We start from the raw sequence: 21156 nt of genomic DNA, 5'->3' as shown, positions 1-21156 counted from the left end.
CCCGGTGATGGTAACTTGATACATTGCTCCGTCGCGTTGTGTAGGAGCCCGTAACGATACGTCTTGACATCTTCATTGTTCTGTACAGCAAAGTATACATGGTAATTATACACGCAGTAGCTATCTCTACTGCCAATATCTACCCGATCCTCTAAATTTACCGATCAGTCATCATGTTGCGCACACCCTTGTAGTACGCCTTGGGCAACTCCTTTTCCAACTCTTCGCGAGTCAACCACTTGAACTCGGTATAGCCAAAGGGGTTGTCCTTTAGATCGGCCTGGCCTGCCATTATTCTACCCTTGATGAAAAACGTCTTTTCACCCTTCTTCTCAACAGCACCCTCCTTGCTGAGCTTGGGTCGAGAGACGACATGAGCGACTGGTATGCGGCTCACGAGCCAGGTGTTCATGTTGATGCCAGCAGTCTGGTCAAGAACTCGCTTAGCGGACTTGAGTAAAGTTAGCAGTTATTCATAATATCTCTGTCAATCGTCCTTACCTCGTGAAGGTTCTCCTCCTTGGGAATCACATCCGCGGGAAAGCCCCATCCATCCTTGCCCTTGACCACAAGATACAGAGTTCGGTCAAGCTGACGGTCCAATCTTCGGACATCGCCCTTACTATCAGCCTCTGTAACACGATCCGCAGGAGGCTCAACGGGAACAACATCCTCCGCAGCAATGACCTCAGCATCATCACTGACACGCGCCTCGGCATCCTTCAACAGAGACTTGACAATGGTCTCCTGGTTGCTCAGCTCATCACCGACCTTAAGCTCATCATCCCACGCCTTGGAGCTCTTGCCATGGTAAACACCCAACTCCTTGGCCACTGTGCCTTGTCGCTCCTCAACCTTGATGTTCCAGTCTAAACGTCGAGCCGTATCAGGCTTGAAGTAGATACTCGTGATGAAGGGGGTATTGAGACGCTCTTCAAGACGCTTCTGGTAGAAGAAGAAAGAATTCTCGAAGGGGTGAAGTTTTCGTGTCACCAGCGGTGGTCGAGTAAGAATCACTCCGGAGCGGACATCGTATGGCGGCGACTTCGGTGCGGTTGAGGGGGAAGTAGCATCGGTAGGGGTTTTGGCTACGGCTGCAGCGAGGGAAGAGTAGAGTCGTCCTGGGATTCTAGGCAGGGCGGAAGGTGAGGAGGCGCATCGGGCGCAGACGTTGGGAGAAGCTATAATGGTTCAATGGTCAGTTTATATAGGCCTTGAAGAGGGTTAAAGAGGGCTCATGAGAGCGCCAATTGAACCTGGTGAACAGAGAAAATGGACTTACTGGATAGCACAGCCTGAACGGCCCGTCCACCCCGACTTGAAGCTGTCATTCTGGCTATCTTCGCTGACCCCAGACGTTGCGATTGGGTGACGAGAAGCGAAGCGGGATGGGATATGATATTCAACCTCTCACTCTCGAACTTTTCCCGCTAGCAGTTCGGTACGTACCTGCCGCTGCAGTTCCTCTTCGATGGAGTGTCTTATCACGCACGTGACGATAAGACTTCGATGTGGGGTGCAATGGCTGACTTTAAATATTTCTCGGCTTTGGATTTTCTTTTACTCTTTCTTTCTTTTCTCTCTCAAGGCACCATTCCTTATCGTCAAGACCTGTTCCACCTCCAGAACGTCTCGACCATTTACGCGTGCCGAGAGCGATTCCGCAGTCTTTTTCGCTAGCGGGGCCTGCAAGAAATTCTTCTCCTACCGGGTTCTGTTAGATAGATACTGCTGACATTTCAACACCTTTGTGTTGACTTTGTTTAAAAACAACTGTAAACTTGCTTCGCGTGGATTCTTGAAAGCTTCATCAAAGCTCTAAACAACCACCACTTGAAATATCGTCATTGCCTTTAAACTGCATGTGTCAACCGGTAGTCAAAGAGTGAGCTTAGCTCATGAATTTCATATAAATGTCGACAGCTCATGGGCATTTGCCATTGAGATGGTATTGAAATTTGAGACTACCTAGATACATAAACAAGCCAGAAGCAAAGTGACAATAGCACAAACCTATTATATAGGTAACTATACAAATCCTGACTCTGTACCGAACTCTGCTTCGTTAGATCGTCCAACTCAACTCCGTTGTGACACCGCGCTATCAAAATGCAAAGAATCATGCCCGCCTTTCAAATGATGCTGATTGCTGGGTATCAAACCACATGGAACCGAACCCCACCCGATCGGGTTTGCCTGAACGCCTGCTTAACTATGTTTCCGCCTTGATTCATTCTATCGTAAAGCTAAGCAGACAATTCTGCAACTGCTTGAGCCACCTCCTTGGTCGCTCGATTTTCCCATTGTCGACGGGCTTCATCGCTTAACGATGCTGCGCCCTTGACCTCGTCGTAAAGCTTTCTTGAGATGTCTCTGTTGATAACCGAGTATTGTTCAGTTGTCAACTTTCGAGACCGCCAATGCGGTCGCAGGGCACCCTTGACTATCTCGTTTATGCTAACTTTATCTTCTTGGGTAAGGTTGAGTTCTGTTGGCGGTTCCTCTTTTCTTTGAGCCGGGACCGGGACCTCGTCCGGGCGGCGTGGTCGGGGTTGTCGTAGCTCTAATGGGCGGCTTTCGGGGAGTAGGACTGGGCGCACTTCGGAGTCGCTATTCTCGCGGCTTGTATGTTCACGACCAGTACGTCCACGACTTGAGCGAGTAGGCGAAAAGTTGATTGGTACATGCCTTATTGGGGGCTGTTCTGAGTCACTGTGATCATGGTTCATACGTTCATGATTTGCACGGGTAGGTGAATGGTTCGCACGGGTGGGTGAATGGTTCGCACGGGTGGGTGAATGGTTTGCTCGTGTAGGTGAATAGTTCGCGGGTGCATATCGTGGTTGAATAGTGCTGCTGAGCAAGAGTGTTGGAGAACCTGGTCGAGCATTGAAATTCGGCATTGGAGGAGGGGTGAGAGAAAGAGCCCGCGGACTGCCGTAGGCTGATGGGGATGGCGACATGACAGGAGAGAGGGCAGGCGACGAGGCATCTGGCGGATGTCGCCACCCATTGTTGGTTATTAATGTATCATCATCAGACATAATGCTGGGTTCAAGCTCTTTCAACAGTGAAGAAACCAATGGAGGATCAATACTGCCATGATCGGCAACACCGTTCCTGGAAGATGCTCCATTAGTGTTGATCCTTGCTGTCGATGGTCCAGGTGCTGGGGACGACACAGAGCTCGAGCCTTCGCCGTTCTGGGTAGGCAGGCGACGTGTTCGTGGGCGCTTGAGCTTCCTTTCAGGTTCTTGAGCTGGCTCGCGGGGCGATGCAGTTACAGACCGCCCTTTGCGCTTTCTAGAGTTGGTGGTAGGCTCTTCAGTTTCTCGTGCACGATCCAAGGCGCCCCAAGCCCGTCTCTCGTCTGCTGTTTCTTGCACAGGCTCAGGCGCTGGCTGAAGTCGTTCGCTAATAGCCGGAGGAATGTTGTTCGCAAAAACGTCGCGGGCGCCCAGACGGCGTGCGATATCCATTCGTTGTTGCCAACGCTCAAGTTCCCGTCGGCCAAGCTCCTGGAATCGCCGATATTGCTCGAGCTCTTCGTCCTCATCATCGTGATTGTCCAAGTCCAAGTCGCTCATCTCGTAAAATCGACCAGAAAACTGGCCCCATGCGCCTTGCCACTCGACATTTCGAGCTTGCCTCCGAGCTCGCCTTAATCGTTCTCGAGTTCGTACATGGTAACCGCGCACATTTCGAGGGTTCGGGCGACGTACGTTGGAGGGGCGAGGCGACCCTTCTCCAGCTTGGGTAGCTTCTGGCTCTTCCACGAGTTGGAACAGATGGGCACATTCCATGCAATACCAGTCGCCGTCAGGAATAGCCTCGAGACCTATGCAGTGTGTATGATAGGCGGCATCGCAGCTGTCGCACAAGAGTAGGACATCTTCTCTTTCTGAGGAGTTGCAAATAGGGCATGGGTTGCCTGGTTCTTCTTCGTCTTCCTCGGGGTTTTCGCCAAGCCACTGTCTTACATCGAACTCGGCGACCTGTTTTTTATCTTGAACATCGTATTTGGAGATGGCAGTTCCTGCAACAAAGAAGTGGTTAGTGAATGTCGAGGTGCATTGCATGGGAGAAGATGGTGGGCATGATTAAGCCGTTAAATCGTACTTACCATCTACGCCGTTGTATACTCGAACTGAATGAAATGGACAGCGGCAGATTGGGCATGTATTTGTCTTTTTTGCCCATGAACGAATACATGAATCGTGAATAACATGATCACATCCGTCGAGTTCAGCGACAATATTCAAATAATTCGAATCGTCCTCGAGGACTTCTGTGGCTGCAGTGGTTGTGGCAGGGAAATGTGCTGGCTCAGAAGTAAGGGTGGATGTGGATGCAGATGCGGCAGAAACACCACCAGCAGAAGCAGCATCACTCGCAGCTATAGTGAGGGCAGCTGGAGCTTGGAGGGAAGCCGAGGGTCGAGGCAGAGGATCCAGGCATATAATGCACTGTTCCGCTTCAGCCATGATGTTTGGTTTGATAAAAGAAACGGTATTTAGATGAGAACATGTATAATAGAATATAAATCGAATCGAACCGAGTCGGGGTAGAGTAGAGTAGAGTCGAGTTGAGTCGATTGCAATTCAAAGAGGGCGGTGATGATGGTTAAAATGGGAGGTCGATTAGGCGGGATGGGGGGGCAAAGCAGAACTGGCTGGTGCTGGCTTTGACACCTGAGTGGTGATGCGTTAGTGGACTAGAGTCCCTGCAACTGCAACTGCAACAGCAAAGAAAATAAGAGGAAAGAGTTCCAGCTTTAACGCTACTTAATGGATGTTTTTCTAGGTACGGCTCTGGCCTGGGCTGCCAGGGACTGGACTGGACTGGACGTGACCGGGACCAATGAGCGCTTGTCCGTCTTGGTTCAGCGCCACGTCCTTACCTGCAGCTTCCATAACTTTATAATACGTGAGTAAAGACCCTGATGACATGACCTGGATATTATACCTACTCGCGTTAACTTGAGATCCATCCAATCCATATTTATTGTGTGTTGAATCGGTAATAGCCCAGCCGTATAGCAATAACGGCACAAGGTGTACCTATGCATCCTTACAATTTACAAACTCTCACGCACATTCACTCACTCCTTTGTTCCCCGAGTCTCGGAGTCGATAAATTACCTGTAACCCCCGTTCATCTCGGAACATAACTGGTGACTTTATTATTGCGGGCAACTTCGCGGCGCGACTGGCCGTCCCTTGTTCTATTTACAGTCCACCACGTAAATATCCACTTGTCAAACTCGAAATGCTCTGTAATGAAGGAGCGAGTAAAAAGAGCTAATGTAATTGCTACAAGGTTCGCCGAGAAGGAAGTGCGGCACTGAACCATCTGCCTACCTACCTTAACTCTCAAGGTATTGCCATGTGCGCATCCGATATCTCGAGCACCTTGCCAAGATCCAAACATCTATGTTGTGATAACGCAACTGGCAGAGGGGATACGTCTATCAAATAAAGTTGATATCCGAAACCCTTATTGTACGACAAGAACCCACATATTGGGATCTTGCAGCCAAAGGCTTCACATACACATCTTCAAGTACCCAACCATCATCGTGGATGTATGCTTGCGTTCAATACAACAACCACTCATGTTTCTTGACACCTCTGAAACCCTCTACATGTGCCGAGTTTATTTAGACACTCAGATGGTGCTTTTCACTTCTAGATTTCCAAGATGAATCCCCTTACGCAGTAAAGAAACAGCCTCTTACTGAGCGCAGATTATAACGTGAATACATATCAGCTCGACCGCACACACAGAAGAATCAGGCTTGAGAGATATGGGATATGCAGCTCGGGGTAAACAGACTGGCATGAATCCTGGCGTGTCGTGTGTTACGACCTCGTGACATAATACCACCCAGCTTGGGCTTCGCCTTCACACCAACCAACCTCCACTATGGGTCTTAGTCTCATCCAAGCTACATATGGGCCGAAGGGCTGACCGTCTCCGAGCCACCTAAAATTCATCTTACCTCAAAAGAATAAACTGTATTGTGCGAATTAACCCTATGAAGATATGAGAGTCACTGGCGACAGATGTATGGCTCCCACGTCTCGAATGAGTCTGTCCGTGGCAGACTCCAGACATGCCATCCAGGGCAAGCCGTCGCGGTCAAGGCTGTGTAGGAAACTTATTTTCGGTTAAAATGCGTTGGAACAATATGACTTCGCGCTTGCAATTCAGGTGACCCAGCACATTATGTCAAGGCGAAACGAATCCCACGGAACGATGTCATACCAAGCCAGCTCCTTCATTTGTGACGCAAGGTAGAAACAGATACCGCAGGTTCGTCAGAAATATGGGAAGAACTGTGGCATCCAAGTCGGTAAAGATGTGAGCAGAATTTTATTGTGGTTGAATCCAAATTTTGAATGTTAGACCCAAGCGTTGGCTGGCCATGACCTCACGAGCTGGTAAATCTTGCACTTTATGGCAGCTGGCGGGTCGTTGAATGGATCCGAAACCATGCAATTCTTTTTTGTTCATTGCTATTCGATCGGCTTCTATGTGACCGAAGTTCGGGTGTCGACGTCCAGATCGTCACCTCGTAATGTAGGCACGAAATCATATCCCCCCGTACACCATACCGAAAAGCAAAGCCATTTTCCCCTTTCGCTAAAGTCCAACCTTAAACCTCAGCAATCTCTCGGAGTCGTCGCAGAGTCGATCGCATAGCGGCGGCAGCGGGGGTGCTGTTCTTGAGTCAGTATTCTGTCGTATGTTATATTGCCGGAGCAGGAACGGGAGGACGCACGCAACGACGTAAGCACCACCAGCAACGGTGCGCTTGCAAGACTTGCAGTCCCAGATACCGGTAGCCTGGCGCTTGACGGTGGTCTTTCCGCAGAAGGTGCAAGTGTACTTGGCGTGCTGGGTAATTTCCATCTTCTTGACCTGCTTTCGCAGGGAAGCACCGTAGCTAGAAAATGTCAGTTTCCGTGGTCGTTTGATTCTATCCAGCCATAGCACTTCGATTCTGTTGCTTGTCTCATGCTGTCCTCGGCCTGCCCTGTTTGTCCCCCCACTAAATAAATCCTTTTGGTCGAATTGATGAGATCAATAATGCATCGCTTGGTCGTGGAACCGGTCGACACGGGAAACAGAGCCTCGGACAGCAGAGAAGCCGCAACAGATTCAGACCGGGGAGAATAGTCGTATTCGAAATGTTTCGGGCATGGAGTTTCGTCGTGATAACTTACCGGGTACCGTATTTACCGCTGTAGCAATGTTAGCTTCTGCACTTGATTCATTACGTCGAGAGGGCGATACATACGTAACACCGACCTTCTTTGTTCGCTTGGTCATCTTGAAGGTTATGTGTGGGACGTCTTGGAAAGATGAAGACGAGAAGATGGTCGGGCGGAGGTGAATGTTGCTCGACTGCGGTTGGGAGGCTGACACCGAAAATGTTGCAATGGAAAGAGCGACTTGTGGTCCTTAGGGCAAGCCCACCCGACTTTCGCGAGTGGGTCCCACCTTCCGAATTTTGATTCCGGATAAACACCGGACAGTCGTTCTTGTGTCTCTGAAGGTCCGACTCGTACAAATTCATTTTATTGAGTCGATCTCTTGTCTACATGATTCATGTGATAAGATAGTCTTCAACATCATCACTCTTGAAGAGGTGTTGATCAGCCACACTGAAGAACATCAAATCTTCACATGGCAAATCTCTAATCCTGTATAATAATATGGTCTTGAAATATCTCTATTTAGTATTTGCTTGGAGTGAGATCAATCTATTCGTTATGTTATTCACATAAATTTGGCTGCAACAAATAAAATGAAAAGAGCTGGCCAAAGCTGTAATAAAATGTCTGATTAATTCTGTCTTTTTAATCCTCAGTACCTATACCTACCTAGTCAAGTGTCCTTTCTCGCCTCAATGCCGAGGTCCGTTTACATCGAATTAAGATGCTGATGGCGATGGCAGGGGCCGAGATGACATGCAAGGATCCCTGTAGCCAGTCACCGTTGACTTTAATGGGAAACTGTCGAAAGAGGTACCTAGCTTCAATGATGTAAAGGCGGAATGTCTTAACATCAAATAACCTCCTCGAACTAAAACTGATCTACATCTTTTCAAACCTTACAAACCTGTTGCAAGTTCATTACTGCAAACTAATTACCGCTCAAATTCTATTCATTGTGCCTATCATCGTCCTCCACCATGCCACTCCTCAAAGATCATGGTCGCCAGTACGACGTCGTTGTCTTTGGAGCTACTGGTAAGTTCTGAATTACGATTTGAGGGGCAATGGTGTATTCAGAGTTCTGATTATGTCAAGGTTATACCGGGAAGCTCACAGCTGAGTACATCACGACACACCTGTCAACCGATCTCAAATGGGCGGTTGCAGGACGTAATGAGTCCAAGTTGAAGGCTGTTGTTGAAGATTGCAAGAAACTCAACCCTGACCGACTTGCACCTGGTAAGAGAATCATATGTCCGCACTTGCAAGATTACGGGCTGATAAGCAGTACAAAGCCATTGAAATTGCGAATCTGAATGACCAAGAGTTGAGCGGACTCGCCAAGAAGACTTGTGTTCTCCTCACCACCGTTGGGCCATACAGTCTCTATGGCGAACATGCTTACAAGGCATGTGCTGAGGCGGGTACTCACTATGTGGACGTCACGGGTGAAGCTGCTTGGGTTCACAAAATGATCAAGAAGTATGAGGCAACAGCCAAGAAGACGGGCGCCATTCTCATTCCACAAGCTGGAATTGAGTCATCTCCTGCTGATCTTAGCACATGGGCGTTGGCTAAGGCAATCCGTACTGAGCTGGGCTCTCAGACAAAGGACGTGACCATATCCCTTCACGAAGTCAAGTTGGTCTACTTCCGATATTCCTAACCCGTCACAGCTAACCAACTCGCAGCTCTTCACCCTCCGGAGGCACTCTTGCTACTGCCCTGAGCATCTGGGATGTTTTCACGCTTAACGAGATCAAAGAGGCTAGCAGTCCATATGCGCAATCGCCTGTTCCGCATAAAGAACCGAAAAGACCCAAAAGCTCTATCCTCCAGATGATTCTTGGTGTTGGAAGTGTACCGAATCTGGGGCTCTTGACTACATCTGTAGCAGGCTCGACTGATGTTGCAGTCGTTGAGCGTACTTGGGGTCTGTTATCTGAGACGCCATCCCGAAAAGAAGAGTTCTATGGTCCTAATTTCGTCTGGCAAGAGCGCATGAAAGCCCGTAACTGGCTTCATGGAATCTTCATTCATTGGCTGTTGGTTATCGGTGGTGTTTTGCTTGTATCAGTTGCGCCATTGAGAGAGTTTCTCAAGAAGCGAGTGGTTCAACCTGGCCAAGGTGCTAATCGCGAGGAGACAGCGAAGGACTATGTCGAATACCGTGGCATTGCTCACCCTGACTCTAAGGAACATGCTGGTAAAGCTGCCTTTAGTCGCATGTGGCATCATGGTGGCATGTATTTATGTGAGTTGAATATGTCGTGTGAGAATGTTCCGAGCCGTTTGCTAACATGATTATTCATAGTGACTGCTGTTCTCCTTGGTGAGATTGCTGCCACGATCCTCGAAGACCCCATTGAGCTGGATGGAGGATCTTATACTCCCGCATGCTTGGGCCAAGGCCTGATTGACCGATTGGATAAGTCAGGGCTTAAGTTGGACGTCAAGATTATTGACGAGTAAAATTCCCTAATATCAATGGAGGATTAGGCTATTTACATGTGACGCAATGACGCGATGAGAGGTGACGAGTTTTATGTGCTGGAGAGTTCAGGATTGCTTACATAGAGGTATAGAGGTATAGTATATTGTGAGTTATAGACTAATATATAAGAGCATTACTGTTTTCGCTCAATGTTTACTTATAATATCATGCATCGATGATCGAAGCCTCATGTACATCTTCCAGGCATGTTCGTTGCTTGCAGGAAGTTCTAGGCTGCTTTAGTGGCTTATCTGCGCCCCGCCAGAAGCTCGTGCGACCCATGGAAGTGGACCGCTACTGTCGACGCGGAAATGAATTTGAGCCTGACATCATTGGTAGAGTTTCCATTATACCAGACTACGACTCCGGGAAGGTTCTTCACCTCGACACCATAACAGAAGTTAACCTTTGATCGCCCATTTTTAACCGCGATTCTGGAATTGCTCCTAATTTGAGGATCTAGACTCTCTCAAAGAGTGATGCGCACGACTGGAACTTCATTGCACGCGGTCTAATTTATCTCGACTGATCTTCCTGACCTCATCACTTTCAAGCTTCGCCGGCGTAAACCGAAATGGATTCCCAAACCACGTCGTCAGACGCTACCCCCAACGAGTCGTCGCCTCTACTTCCGACCACAGAGAATCGTCCCAAAGGAACTCGATCCGTCACTTTTAGCGACAATCCTGTTACAAAAACTTTTGAACCCGGTCGACAACAACATTTTCAACGAGCTCCAGGTCATCATGCTGTTGGCTCTGCTAGCGGCGCCGCTGGTGGCCCTCCCATGCTCGCAGCTCTCAACAACAAGCTAAGAAGACGAAACAGTCAGAGCTCAGTACCTGCGGTCGCCCATCTAGCTTTTGGACCCAAGATTGGTCCTCAGCGCAGCACCAAGAAGACGGAAAAGCTTAAGCTGCTTCCCAACCCTGACCTGGACGAGGACGAAGACGAGGAGAGCGGAAGAGATGTCTACTCTCAATACACACGTATCAAGGATCCTGCCGCGCGTAGAGATGCTGCAAAACTGGGCAAAGCGGATCGTGATCGCCTGCCGCGTGTCACCGCATACTGTACTGCAAACAGATACGAGATGGAGGGTCTCATGAGGTTCTTGAAAGGACGTGGAAAGACTCGAGGCGCAAATCCCAAACTCATTGACGAATGCATATACACACCGTACAATTACACTTCAAAAAGCGCGCGCGGTCGCGACCCAGTTCAGAACTATGAGCGCAGACACTCAACTGGAGGTGACGCTATCGAAGTCGCGCAACAACAAAGAGCAGACTTACAGACGGAAGAGGCCGCCTCGGAGGCCCACGGACACAACGGTCACGCGCATATGCATGACAGCGCCAATGGTAACGGCAATGGCTCTCGCATTGAGAGCGCGGACCTGTTAGGTTCTGCTGTGGAGGATCACGACTCAATAAGCGAGACCAACCCCGACTTTGACATACAGGTTCATACACCCGAAGTTTTCTTGTTTGATTACGGTGTGGTGGTCATCTGGGGAATGACCGAGGCCCAAGAGGCCCGGTTCCTGAAGGAGATTGCTAAGTTCGAAACTGAGAAGCTTGCGCCAGATGATGTCGAGACTGAGTTGTTCAACTTCTACTACACGAAGGACTACCAGGCTCGTATTTACAATGATTTCATCACTCTTCGCGATAAGAACAACTACATGACAAAGCTTGCCATCTCTCATGCTTTAGCGCAGAGTGTCAAGGTTAGTGAAGCTACTATTCTGTAAATTCTGAGTATACTAACCGTTTTAGACTTCACTATTCGAAGAGTTGATCGCATCGACAGTCGACACCTGCAAGGACATCCCCACACAAATAGCCACGACAGGAAAGATCGCACTTAGAAGGTCGCAGATCAACATGCAGATTGGAGAGCTATTCATCCTGCGTATCAATATCCATCTTAATGGATCTGTCCTCGACACGCCTGAGCTCTTCTGGGTCGAACCGCAGCTTGAACCTGTCTACCAAGCTGTCAGGAGCTATCTGGAGATGGATCAGCGTGTTGGTCTCTTGACGGAACGTCTCGATGTCATAGCAGATTTGTTGGCTGTGCTTAAGGGAGAGCTCAGCCATGGTCATGACGAAAAGCTCGAATGGATTGGTAGGCTTTCAGTGTCCCCATCTTCAAGTTAAACCAGCTAACCGCCTCTTAGTGATTGTGCTTATTGCAGCCGAGATTCTCGTCGCTGCTATCAACATTGTGGTGGATCTATACGTCGGCGAATAAAGGTCTTCTCGACCAAGCTAATTTTGTCCTTTCATTTCACATCTATTCCAGCGTAGTTTGATAATGTTGAGCTTGTGTATTTCAGTGCGATATTGGGATCAAGAACCCAGGCAAAACAAACGCAGGGGATCTGGAGTAACGGTGCAAAACTTTCAAAGTATTAGATAGACGGGCTTCGCGGCAGGATTCGAGATAATGCGCGCGAAGATGTTGTCTCTTCTTGGTTAAATCTATGCTGTTAATCCTTTCTCAGACTGGCTGTCCTTTGATTTGTGAAAGACAACTCCCAAACTAGTACATTACAATGGCCCATATCGTATGTGACCGAAGAAACTGTGAACCCGCCAAAACGCCCCCTTAGAAAAATGCATTTCAAGTTGCTTAATCTTCGGCCTTCTCACCAGCCTGGGTGTCCTGGTCCTCGGTATCATCGCCCATCTCGACATCCTCATCGAGGGCTGCAGACTTGGATTCGCTAGGCTTGTCCTCCTTCTTTTCCGGCACAGGAGACTTCTTTGCTTCAGCAATCTTGATCTCTTCATATCTCGCTTCAAACTCTTCCTTCTCACTTTCGGGAAGTGCTTTCCACATCTGTGCCAGCTCATCATCAATGTTCATGTTTCCGTCACCGTCCTTGTCCTTATTCTCAAGATCAGGCCGTCTGTCCATGCAGTATAGCTCGAAGGCACTAGCAGGCTTCTTGTCATCATGTGAAACACCGTTTGCATGCTCTGACTTTGCTTGACTTTCAGGTGGGTGTGAAAAGGTATCGGACGTAGGAGAGCCAGCAGCATTGGCAAAGGATGCACCGGCGGGTGTCTTAGCATCGGCATCGGGCATCATAGACTTGCGATGGCCTCGCTTTGTACGCAAAGGCTTATCTTTTGGCTTCTGGTGGTTAGCAGCTAACTCACTGGGTGTGTTGAATTGGTAGTCCTAATCCAAGCGCAAAAGCATCAACATTGAACCGGGTGCCGTGAAGAAAGGAGGCGTGGCAGACCGGGTAAAAGGATTGCCAGGTGAAGGGAAGGGAGAATTGTGGTTAGGAGATGGGAAGTGCTTACTGTTGGCGGTGGGCTCGGACTGCCATCTGAATCTTCGACGTTTGCGCTTGTGCGCTTTGCAAGCTGTTCTAGCAAGAAGGCGCGCTCTACTCGCATCTTTTCGACTTGGCGTTTTATGCGGGCGAGGCGAAGACGAGCGGCATCGTTGGCCTCCTCAACCTCGTTCGTGCGATTCTTGAGCTGGACGCATTTTCGTCGGTAGGCTTCCTCGACGGATGGAGGGAGAGTTGAAGGAATTGCTGTTGAGGGAGGAGGCGGGTCAGCTGAGGGTGCCTTTCGTTTGATGGTTATGGTCATGCTAGGCGGTTGGCGTTGCAGAATTGGTAGCAGTGAAGATGTTGATGTTGATGCTGAGATTGAAGGCGACGTGCGCGACTGAGAGGAAAGTGCGAAAGGATAGTGTGCTGGTGGTAGTGCAAGGGATGTGCTTAAGCCTTAATCATAGGCGTTGAAGTCGCAGCTGCAGCAAGCCAGGCTACCAGCAGGTAGAACCCACCACGATCCATCAAAGAATGGATGTTGACTTTGACTTTGGCAATTACAAAACTTACCAGGCATGACTGATGTGTATAATTCAATACTTGACAGTTCTGTTTTCCAGTAAATTGTCTCTAACAAGGACACTTTCCAGGCTTTGGGCTAGCAACTGAATTGGCGCAGTTGTTGACGTGTGAAGGTCAACCAACTTGGCTGAATCGCTAAGCGTGCCTTGATGTAGCGACTGTTAATCGATTGAGCTGATTCGCATGTAAAATCGTGGAAATAGAAAGCGAGATAGCGTTGAACCCAAAATAAATCAAGTGTCGCAAGAACAAATGAAGCTGCGCAGTTGACTGCAGGTGTTAAGATTAGAAGTCTAGATAAAATAGGACGAGAGGTAGTGTTTGAGTTGAAACCCGCGTTAATCAGCCATCGCGACAGGAGCCGCGCCCGTCGCTAGGTTGGTTGGGCGAGGCTCTAGCGATAGACAGGCCAGGCCTAGACAGGCACGCAGTGTCTTCCCGTCACCAATGGAAGCTTTGTCCGAACGTGTCATTTCTTCAGCCACAAGCCACAACTGCAAGGCTGTAAAGGGTTTGTGGCGTCCAAAAGTGATTGGGCAGGTGGACCCCTACGAAAGATGCCCCTCGAAATATTAAGCAAGGCTACTTCATGACCACTATTACAGGAGATGTTAAATATTCACTTTCTTGAGCTCAATTCAAGATTCACACTCATGTTATGATCCAGTTACTAGATAGCCACGAATGACTTATTCAAATTGCTATTTCCCAAAACGTAGCATCACTTTCACCTCAGATACCTGAGACTCAGGTAAATAGGCGGTCCAGGCAGCCGGGTACGTACCTACCCACTAAACCGACCGCCCACCACACCTGTGGAAGTTTTTGTGGTGGGACACTGAAGCTAGTGGGCGAAATCATCTATCAGGAGCATCAACCTCATCTTTCTACCAAAGACATCCACTCCTTGCGACGACTCGAATACAACCACACTTCGAGAGCGCTTTGTGGTATTCAAAATGTCGCTCAATATCCCAAACGCCCCTAACGCGGGCCTGTTCAAGCAGGGTTATAACAAGTGAGTTGTCTTGTCTTGTCTTGTCTTGCTCCCCTCCTTGTTCTTCTACTTCTGCTGTTGCTGGCAGCTCCCCGCCTCTTCATGTGTCTCTCGCCGTATCCCACCCTCATGACTGCAGCCTTCTTCTTGCGAACCAAACTGACCAACATTTCTTCCTCTCTACAGCTACGACTCTGAAGATGGCGCTGTCCTTCGTAACATCGACGCCTGCAGGGCAATTGCTTCCACCGTTCAGACCTCTCTCGGCCCCTATGGCCGCAACAAGGTCGTTATCAACCATCTGCAAAAGATGATTCTTACCTCCGACGCTGCCACCATCCTCCGAGAACTCGAAGTCGTTCACCCCGCCGCTAAGCTCCTCGTCATGGCCAGTCAGCAACAAGAAGCCGAGATGGGCGATGCCACCAACCTTGTTATCGTCCTTGCCGGCGAGCTGCTTCGAAAAGCTGAGGACCTGCTACGCATGGGTCTGAAGACATCGGATATTGTTATTGGTTATGAGAAGGCTCAGAAGTTCGCTCTTGAGACCCTTGAGGAGCTTTCTGTTGACAAGGTTGAGGATATGCGGGATCAGGAGGAGCTCAGCAAGGCCATCAGCACCGTCATTGCCAGTAAGCAAAACGGCAACGAGACTTTCCTTGCCGATCTCGTTGCTGAGGCTGTCCTCGCCGTTCTCCCCAAGAACCCCGTTAACTTCAACGTCGACAACATCCGCGTCGTCAAGATCATGGGTGGAAGCCTGGAGCAGAGCAAGGTTGTCAAGGGTATGGTCTTCCCCAAGGAGCCCGATGGTTCGGTCAAGAAGGCCAGCCGCGCCAAGGTCGGTGTCTTCACTTGCCCCATCGATGCTGGACAAACCGAGACCAAGGGAACTGTTCTTCTGCACAACGCCAAGGAGATGATGGATTTCACAAAGGGCGAGGAGTCTCAATTGGAGACGTCTATTAAGGAGCTTTACGACTCTGGCCTTCGTGTCGTCATCTGCGGTGAGCGAGTGGGTGATCTGGCTATGCACTACCTTAACCGCTTTGGCATTCTGTGCATCCGAATTCTCAGCAAGTTTGAGCTTCGAAGAGTCTGCCGTGTGGTCGGCGCCACCCCCTTGGCGCGATTAGGAGCCCCTATGCCTGACGAGATGGGAAGCATCGACGTTGTTGAGACCCTCGAGATTGGTGGCGACCGAGTTACAGTCTTCCGTCAGGAGGATGAGGTTACCCGAACGGCTACCCTGGTTCTTCGAGGCGCTACCCAGAACCATCTTGACGACATTGAGCGTGCTGTCGATGATGGTGTTAATGTTGTTAAGGCCATTACTCGCGACCCTCGACTGGTTCCTGGTGCTGGTGCCACAGAAGTCGAGCTTGTTGAGAGGATACAGGCTCACGGTGAGAAGACCCCCGGTCTTAGCCAGTACGCTATCAAGAAGTTCGGTGAGGCTTTCGAGGTTGTGCCTCGCACTATCGCAGAGAGTGCTGGTCTTGACGCCACCGAGGTTCTGAGCCGACTGTACGCTGCTCATGCCAACAGTGAGCAGTGGGACATTGGTGTCGATATTGAGGTTTGTTTCAGTTCAAGTCACAAACCATGAGGATCTTTCTAACTCTAATGTAGAACGACGATAACACTGGCCTTCTTGATGCCAAGGATGAGGGTATCCTCGATCTCCTTATTTCCAAGCAATGGGCTATCAAGCTTGCCACCGAGGCTGCCCGCACAGTCCTGTCCGTTGACCAGATCATCGTGGCACGACAAGCTGGTGGACCAAAGCCCCCAGGACCCAACCCTGTATGTTTTCCTTCTTCCTGCTGCAAAAAGTCTTATCTAACTGACGATCACAGAACTGGGATGAGGACTAAATGGATAATGCTATGTTCAAAACGGATAAAGTGGGCAAAGAGTATGATATGTGAGATGACTATACGGTGTCATGGCTATAGAGATATCCTCGCAGATAGGAGAGTCAAAACATGTGCACATGTAATTATGCGAGCCCGATGATCATGGGTAGATTGTACCATACCCCCTACTTAGATCACAATCCTCCCAGGATTAATATCACAATCGAAAACTCGTACTCGCTCCACATCACAACGATTGGGTGCTTGAAGCTTGATGAGGTGTTCACCATGACACAAGATCTGTTGATCAATATTTGATGAGACTTAGCTTCTACGGCCTATAGTCCACGTTTAGAAAGTCGAACACATATTGCCAAGGTCATCACATACTATAGCATACAGGACATACGAAGATTGGATGGACTCGTGCATTGAATTCGTAAAACTCTTTAGCGCATGTAGCTATATACATCGGCTAGTACCTATATCCCCAACAACAAAGTATATAAAAGACAATGCAAACTGTCTATTACAAGACTCAATCATACAAGGGAGCCTGAAGAAACATAACCGACATATCTCAGGCATTTTTTCCAGTCCCACTCCCCCAAACAATAAGACCACGGAAACATCGTCAAAGCAGTATGGCTGAGGAATAGTTACAGCTGTGATTGCTCGATATTAATGAGTCACGGGGGGCTCTAATAATGCAAGGCAATGCAAAGCAAGTAAACATAAATAACATCAAGTAGGAGTTGCGCCAGATAGTTGGTAGATTCAAGGGGTATCGAACAATTCCAGAGATAAGTCGAGAGACAATGCTGGTATCTCTAACCAACTGAAGAAAGGAAGTAGCAAATGATAATGTGGGAAATGTGTAGGTGTTTTTGGGTCGTGACGGGTCATGAGTAAAGATGAAAATAGGAACCGGATGGTCATTCTCGTCGTGATGGTGGTGTTAGAAAAAGGCTGGGCGAAGAATAGACGATCAAGACTCTTCAGTGATACCGCCCTCGCCGCCACCATCTTCACGCCATTCTCTGCTCTTCTCTGTAAGCTTCTTGACGCCATTAACACGGCACGCCCATAGCCCCTCGATAGGTGTACGATAGGTGAAGGCGCGCTGGGAGCTGATGACGCCGATGGCTTGCAAAACAGCTTTGCGGCTGTCGCGGCTGAACACAGCAGGATGGTTAATCCATTCAAGGCTGCTCTCCAGTTCGGCGTCGAGAGCGGCCACAGTGTTGGCATCAATCCCGGCACCGAGACCGAGACCGTCGGTAGAACGGCTGCGACCCAGCTGCGAAGAGAAGCCGTTGGTACCAGAGATTGCCGAAGCGGGGGGCGAAGGACTCCGCTTGCCATCAGGAGTGGTTGATTGTCCTGGCGAAGCCTCATTGCCAGGATGAGGAGTTGAGGGGGCTGACGGGTTGACCTTGCCAGACGGAGGGATCGGGGGAAGTCCGCCCTTGCCCAGACCCTTCAGGATTGATCTGGTTTCGTTCAAGAGGGTGTGCGCCCGATCATGCTGGCCGCGACCTACCAGAGTGAGGGCACGGGTAAGCATGTCGGAAGTAAGGAGCTCCATACGCCTCTGTACGATACTGGGGTGGGGAGGAATAGGAGGAGAGTTTTGCCATGGCTTCTTGGAGCTTCCGCTCATCGGGAGCATAGTGATGGCGAGAAGAGATGGTCGAGGCATATGCGTGACGGTACCCTCGCGCAAGATGTCTCCCCAGCTCAGATCTGCTTGAATCAATGGGACCTCTTCAACAGAAAGAGTTCTTTCGTTGTCGTTGTCCATAGGGCCGCCAAGAGCCTCAAGACCTGACACGATGTTGTCCCAGGGATCCTGAGGAAGTTGCTCTTGAGAAGTGTTATCAGGAAGGATGACCAGCTGAACAAGAACATCCCGCTTGTCACCAAATCGGAGGTCGCCAAGAGACGCCTCTGCATCTCTACCTGTCGCTCGCTTGGTTATTTGCAGAGCGCCGCTAATCTTGTGGAATTTGGCGGGTGATCCTTCGGGAAGTCTAAGCTTGAGCTTGACGTTCTGGTGAGACAAAGTCTGCATACTTCCTAGGCATCCAGCAAGGCACTCCCGAAGCATCATCCAGTCCTTGACGTATGTGTAGGAAGCCTTGGTTCTTGTCGACAGCTCGATCATGGTGTCAGGCTTGTGAGTCATTCCCAAACCAAACGAGTGGATGGTGATCTTAGCGGCTTCCGCTCGTGAAACAACAAAGTCGACACTGTCAGCATCCGAAGTGGACGCGTCGCTGATCAACATAATGGAGGCGATAGGGTTGTTGTACTTTCTTTGCATGAGAAGGTCCATTGCAACGTTGGCACCCTCGACGACATCAGCGCGGTGGCTCTTTTGACCAACAGGCTTAATGGATGTCAGAATATTGCTCCAGCCAGGCCAGGCCTTTGTAGTCATGCCGACAATTGGGACACCACCGCCACCTGAACCGAACGTGACCAAGCCCATGCGATCGCGCTCGCCAAGTGTGTTGACCATAAACTTGAGGGCATCCCGAACCAGGTTGATCTTAACGCCCTGCATGGAGGAAGAGATGGGTACAACGACAACGACATCAATGGGAACATGGATAGACTTGGCCATGGCCGGGCTTCGAGGAAAGTTGGTGTAATCCGTAGGGGCTGTGGTGGTAGATCTCGCACCGTTCCATGATGAAGCCACCGAGGAAACTCTTTGCGGGCGAGATCGTTGCCAGTCGAGTTCTTCGTCAGTTTCTGACTCGCCGCGATCATACTCAGGGCTGCGGACAGGGGAAGTCTCTACAGCGTTGAGGTCAAGAAGAGCTTGTTGCCACAGCTTCAATTGGTTTCGGTTCTCGAAGCGGAGATGGAACTGAGGCAGTTCAGCAACCGAGAGGCTGAGCGTAAGAATGTTCTCATCAATATTTCCCGTTTCTGATACCTCGTTGAGATGCTTCTTAATAAGAATCGAGCCCTTCAGAGTGCATCGAGTCGCCTTGCGGGGGGCGCCGTTCTCATCCCATTGTTGGGATTGAGGAATCTTCTTCTCCTTCACGCAAATGAGCATCTCGGCAAAGAGGAAACACTCCAATTCCTGCCATGAAACTTTGTCCTTGCCCACCCTAAGGGTGCCGTAAAGTCTCAGCTTTCCGAATCTGCTGAAGTCCAAACCATGCCAGTTGTCAACACGGTTGCGGAGGCTATCTGTCATCTCCTCCAAAGCGTCCGTAGACTCATAAGGGTAGAAGCGAGGCGCACTGCGGGCGGGCGAGGGTGGACGGCCGTAGGCCTCCTCGGCACGGTTACCGGCAGGAGGTTGAGGAGCTTGGGGCCCCAGGTCTTCAGGGTCGGGCCTCCACTTGTTGTCAGGCACCTCAACAGTAACCAAACAGGTAAGTGTTTGTTGTTGACGTGACCTGCTAAGAGTCGGGAACTCTGAGCGGACAGTAACAATTGGTGCTGGTATCGGGTTACGTGTGACTGCTCGTGGGCTGGTCGGCGTGGTCTCCATTGCTTGGACATCGTAGTCATGGCGTCTGGCAGGTCCGCTCTGCGTAGTCTCAGGGTATCCTCCGGATGATGCCACTCCGGTAGCCTCACTGTCACTGCGAGCATGTCGTGAAGGTCCATATCGATCCGATGATGGTGCATCGCGGCTGTCTCTCATGCTGCCTCGCGCCACACTATCACGGCCGCCAGCATGCTGCTGCTGCTGTTGTTGTTGCTGCATGGGGCGCCTCTGGTTGCTCTCAACACTGGGCGCACGACCTGTCTGGTTTTCCCATGGTGTTGCTGTGGGTGTCGGTGTCATAGCAGACCTCGAGTCGGTGCCGACTGACCGCACCATGTTGCTGATTTTTTCTTGGCTTGTTGTTAGTTTGCTGTCCGACTGCGCAAAGATTGGTGGCCTACCAATATCAATCACGTTTCCTCCTCTGCTAGTGTCCAAATGCAGGGGTGCATCGCATGTTGGGCAATATTGTGACTCGAACTCGCGAATGAACTCGTAAAAACAAGCCTCATGAGAGACATGTGTACAAGAGAATTGCAGTATACGCTCGCCTCGCAAGGTGTGCTCGAGGGGCTCTTCACATACTGCACATTCGCTGCCGACAAAGGTGCGCTCTCGCCTTGAGCGGGTTCGATCGTTGTTGGAAGACATGACGTTGTTGTCGATACTACCGACTCGACGCGAATTGTTACTTAGCCCCGATCTTACTGAGCCAGTGGAGGAGACAGAGTCCTGCCCACGAAGGGATTTTGTGGAATGTGATTCTGGAAATGTTCTGGAGTCTGTACCAGTTTGGGGTCTTCGGCTGCTTGATCTAGAGGCGCGGGAGCCAGCCAAGCCAAGTTCTCGAAGGTTTGTGGCAAGTGCCCTATCCTCGTCCCGCGTCTTGACTGATGTAGTATCGTGGTCCTGGTTTTTGCGCAACCGGCGAAACATTTAGTAGCGACACCTTTTTCGCAGGGTGTCTTGTGATTACTGGTGCAAAACGAGCACTTATTCGAGACCGGTTCTGTGTATTCAACGGCCAGGAATTGCTGGTCAAAGTCGGTTGAAGTTAAACGGTTGGTGGCGGGGGATCCATGCGAGTTTGAAATGTTTCAGTGAGATAGATAGAGTTGAAGATTGCGAGCTTCGTTGGCGGTTGAGAATTGGAGGTCGGGACCAATCAAAGGGGTGAGGA

At 49.9% G+C, this 21156-nt stretch overlaps 8 protein-coding genes across 8 annotated transcripts; 3 read left to right on the top strand and 5 right to left on the bottom strand.

Annotated features, from left to right (window-relative positions):
• B0J16DRAFT_413427 (39S mitochondrial ribosomal protein L46-domain-containing protein) lies at positions 1–1420 on the bottom strand. The gene is made up of 3 exons (XM_046133373.1): positions 1283–1420; positions 502–1181; positions 1–451 (listed from the first exon to the last, which is right to left on the bottom strand). Exons 1-3 carry the CDS (start codon positions 1329–1331, stop codon positions 158–160), a joined length of 1023 nt encoding a protein of 340 aa, XP_045984927.1. The 5' UTR covers positions 1332–1420; the 3' UTR covers positions 1–157.
• A 570-nt stretch (positions 1421–1990) lies between these two features.
• B0J16DRAFT_106072 (uncharacterized protein) lies at positions 1991–4632 on the bottom strand. Its single transcript, XM_046121359.1, has 2 exons — positions 4124–4632; positions 1991–4036 (listed from the first exon to the last, which is right to left on the bottom strand). Exons 1-2 carry the CDS (start codon positions 4482–4484, stop codon positions 2247–2249), a joined length of 2151 nt encoding a protein of 716 aa, XP_045984926.1. The 5' UTR covers positions 4485–4632; the 3' UTR covers positions 1991–2246.
• Positions 4633–6658: 2026 nt separating this feature from the next.
• B0J16DRAFT_382883 (ribosomal protein L37ae) lies at positions 6659–7335 on the bottom strand (the record flags this gene model as incomplete). Its single annotated transcript, XM_046131281.1, has 4 exons — positions 6659–6722; positions 6785–6949; positions 7230–7247; positions 7304–7335. The coding sequence occupies 4 exons, from the start codon at positions 7333–7335 to the stop codon at positions 6659–6661; spliced, it is 279 nt and encodes a 92-aa protein (XP_045984925.1).
• Positions 7336–8003: 668 nt separating this feature from the next.
• B0J16DRAFT_106034 (Saccharopine dehydrogenase-domain-containing protein) lies at positions 8004–9862 on the top strand. Its single transcript, XM_046121358.1, has 5 exons — positions 8004–8258; positions 8319–8462; positions 8519–8864; positions 8915–9477; positions 9538–9862. Exons 1-5 carry the CDS (start codon positions 8201–8203, stop codon positions 9693–9695), a joined length of 1269 nt encoding a protein of 422 aa, XP_045984924.1. The 5' UTR covers positions 8004–8200; the 3' UTR covers positions 9696–9862.
• A 179-nt stretch (positions 9863–10041) lies between these two features.
• B0J16DRAFT_338598 (uncharacterized protein) lies at positions 10042–12173 on the top strand. Its single transcript, XM_046127461.1, has 3 exons — positions 10042–11449; positions 11499–11850; positions 11903–12173. The coding sequence occupies exons 1-3, from the start codon at positions 10292–10294 to the stop codon at positions 11974–11976; spliced, it is 1584 nt and encodes a 527-aa protein (XP_045984923.1). The 5' UTR covers positions 10042–10291; the 3' UTR covers positions 11977–12173.
• A 184-nt stretch (positions 12174–12357) lies between these two features.
• B0J16DRAFT_382880 (uncharacterized protein) lies at positions 12358–13337 on the bottom strand (the record flags this gene model as incomplete). The annotated part of the gene is made up of 2 exons (XM_046131280.1): positions 12358–12864; positions 13041–13337. 2 exons carry the CDS (start codon positions 13335–13337, stop codon positions 12358–12360), a joined length of 804 nt encoding a protein of 267 aa, XP_045984922.1.
• A 1124-nt stretch (positions 13338–14461) lies between these two features.
• B0J16DRAFT_302658 (chaperonin Cpn60/TCP-1 family) lies at positions 14462–16746 on the top strand. The gene is made up of 4 exons (XM_046124645.1): positions 14462–14621; positions 14787–16179; positions 16233–16406; positions 16460–16746. Exons 1-4 carry the CDS (start codon positions 14563–14565, stop codon positions 16475–16477), a joined length of 1644 nt encoding a protein of 547 aa, XP_045984921.1. The 5' UTR covers positions 14462–14562; the 3' UTR covers positions 16478–16746.
• Positions 16747–17279: 533 nt separating this feature from the next.
• On the bottom strand, positions 17280–21094 carry B0J16DRAFT_106000 (Pleckstrin homology domain-containing protein). The gene is made up of 2 exons (XM_046121357.1): positions 20378–21094; positions 17280–20326 (listed from the first exon to the last, which is right to left on the bottom strand). The coding sequence occupies exons 1-2, from the start codon at positions 20910–20912 to the stop codon at positions 17448–17450; spliced, it is 3414 nt and encodes a 1137-aa protein (XP_045984920.1). The 5' UTR covers positions 20913–21094; the 3' UTR covers positions 17280–17447.
• Positions 21095–21156: the final 62 nt, after the last annotated feature.

Source organism: Fusarium flagelliforme (assembly GCF_020744385.1).
Source record: "Fusarium flagelliforme strain FIESC 12 MPI-CAGE-AA-0113 chromosome Unknown B0J16scaffold_3, whole genome shotgun sequence".
Lineage (NCBI taxonomy): Eukaryota > Fungi > Ascomycota > Sordariomycetes > Hypocreales > Nectriaceae > Fusarium > Fusarium flagelliforme.
This window is presented reverse-complemented; position numbering and strand designations above follow the sequence as displayed.

Coding starts and splice junctions, on each gene's coding strand:
- B0J16DRAFT_413427 (XM_046133373.1), bottom strand. CDS start 1,331: ATGACAGCTTCAAGTCGGGGTGGACGGGCCGTTCAGGCTGTGCTATCC. Junction 1,182..1,282: donor CGTTCAGGCTGTGCTATCCA/GTAAGTCCATTT, acceptor GAACCATTATAG/CTTCTCCCAACGTCTGCGCC. Junction 452..501: donor AGGAGGAGAACCTTCACGAG/GTAAGGACGATT, acceptor ACTTTACTCAAG/TCCGCTAAGCGAGTTCTTGA.
- B0J16DRAFT_106072 (XM_046121359.1), bottom strand. CDS start 4,484: ATGGCTGAAGCGGAACAGTGCATTATATGCCTGGATCCTCTGCCTCGA. Junction 4,037..4,123: donor AGTATACAACGGCGTAGATG/GTAAGTACGATT, acceptor TCTTTGTTGCAG/GAACTGCCATCTCCAAATAC.
- B0J16DRAFT_106034 (XM_046121358.1), top strand. CDS start 8,201: ATGCCACTCCTCAAAGATCATGGTCGCCAGTACGACGTCGTTGTCTTT. Junction 8,865..8,914: donor ATATCCCTTCACGAAGTCAA/GTTGGTCTACTT, acceptor ACCAACTCGCAG/CTCTTCACCCTCCGGAGGCA. Junction 9,478..9,537: donor TCATGGTGGCATGTATTTAT/GTGAGTTGAATA, acceptor GATTATTCATAG/TGACTGCTGTTCTCCTTGGT.
- B0J16DRAFT_338598 (XM_046127461.1), top strand. CDS start 10,292: ATGGATTCCCAAACCACGTCGTCAGACGCTACCCCCAACGAGTCGTCG. Junction 11,450..11,498: donor CTTTAGCGCAGAGTGTCAAG/GTTAGTGAAGCT, acceptor TAACCGTTTTAG/ACTTCACTATTCGAAGAGTT. Junction 11,851..11,902: donor CGAAAAGCTCGAATGGATTG/GTAGGCTTTCAG, acceptor ACCGCCTCTTAG/TGATTGTGCTTATTGCAGCC.
- B0J16DRAFT_302658 (XM_046124645.1), top strand. CDS start 14,563: ATGTCGCTCAATATCCCAAACGCCCCTAACGCGGGCCTGTTCAAGCAG. Junction 14,622..14,786: donor TTCAAGCAGGGTTATAACAA/GTGAGTTGTCTT, acceptor TCCTCTCTACAG/CTACGACTCTGAAGATGGCG. Junction 16,180..16,232: donor ACATTGGTGTCGATATTGAG/GTTTGTTTCAGT, acceptor ACTCTAATGTAG/AACGACGATAACACTGGCCT.
- B0J16DRAFT_106000 (XM_046121357.1), bottom strand. CDS start 20,912: ATGTTTCGCCGGTTGCGCAAAAACCAGGACCACGATACTACATCAGTC. Junction 20,327..20,377: donor AGGAAACGTGATTGATATTG/GTAGGCCACCAA, acceptor CAACAAGCCAAG/AAAAAATCAGCAACATGGTG.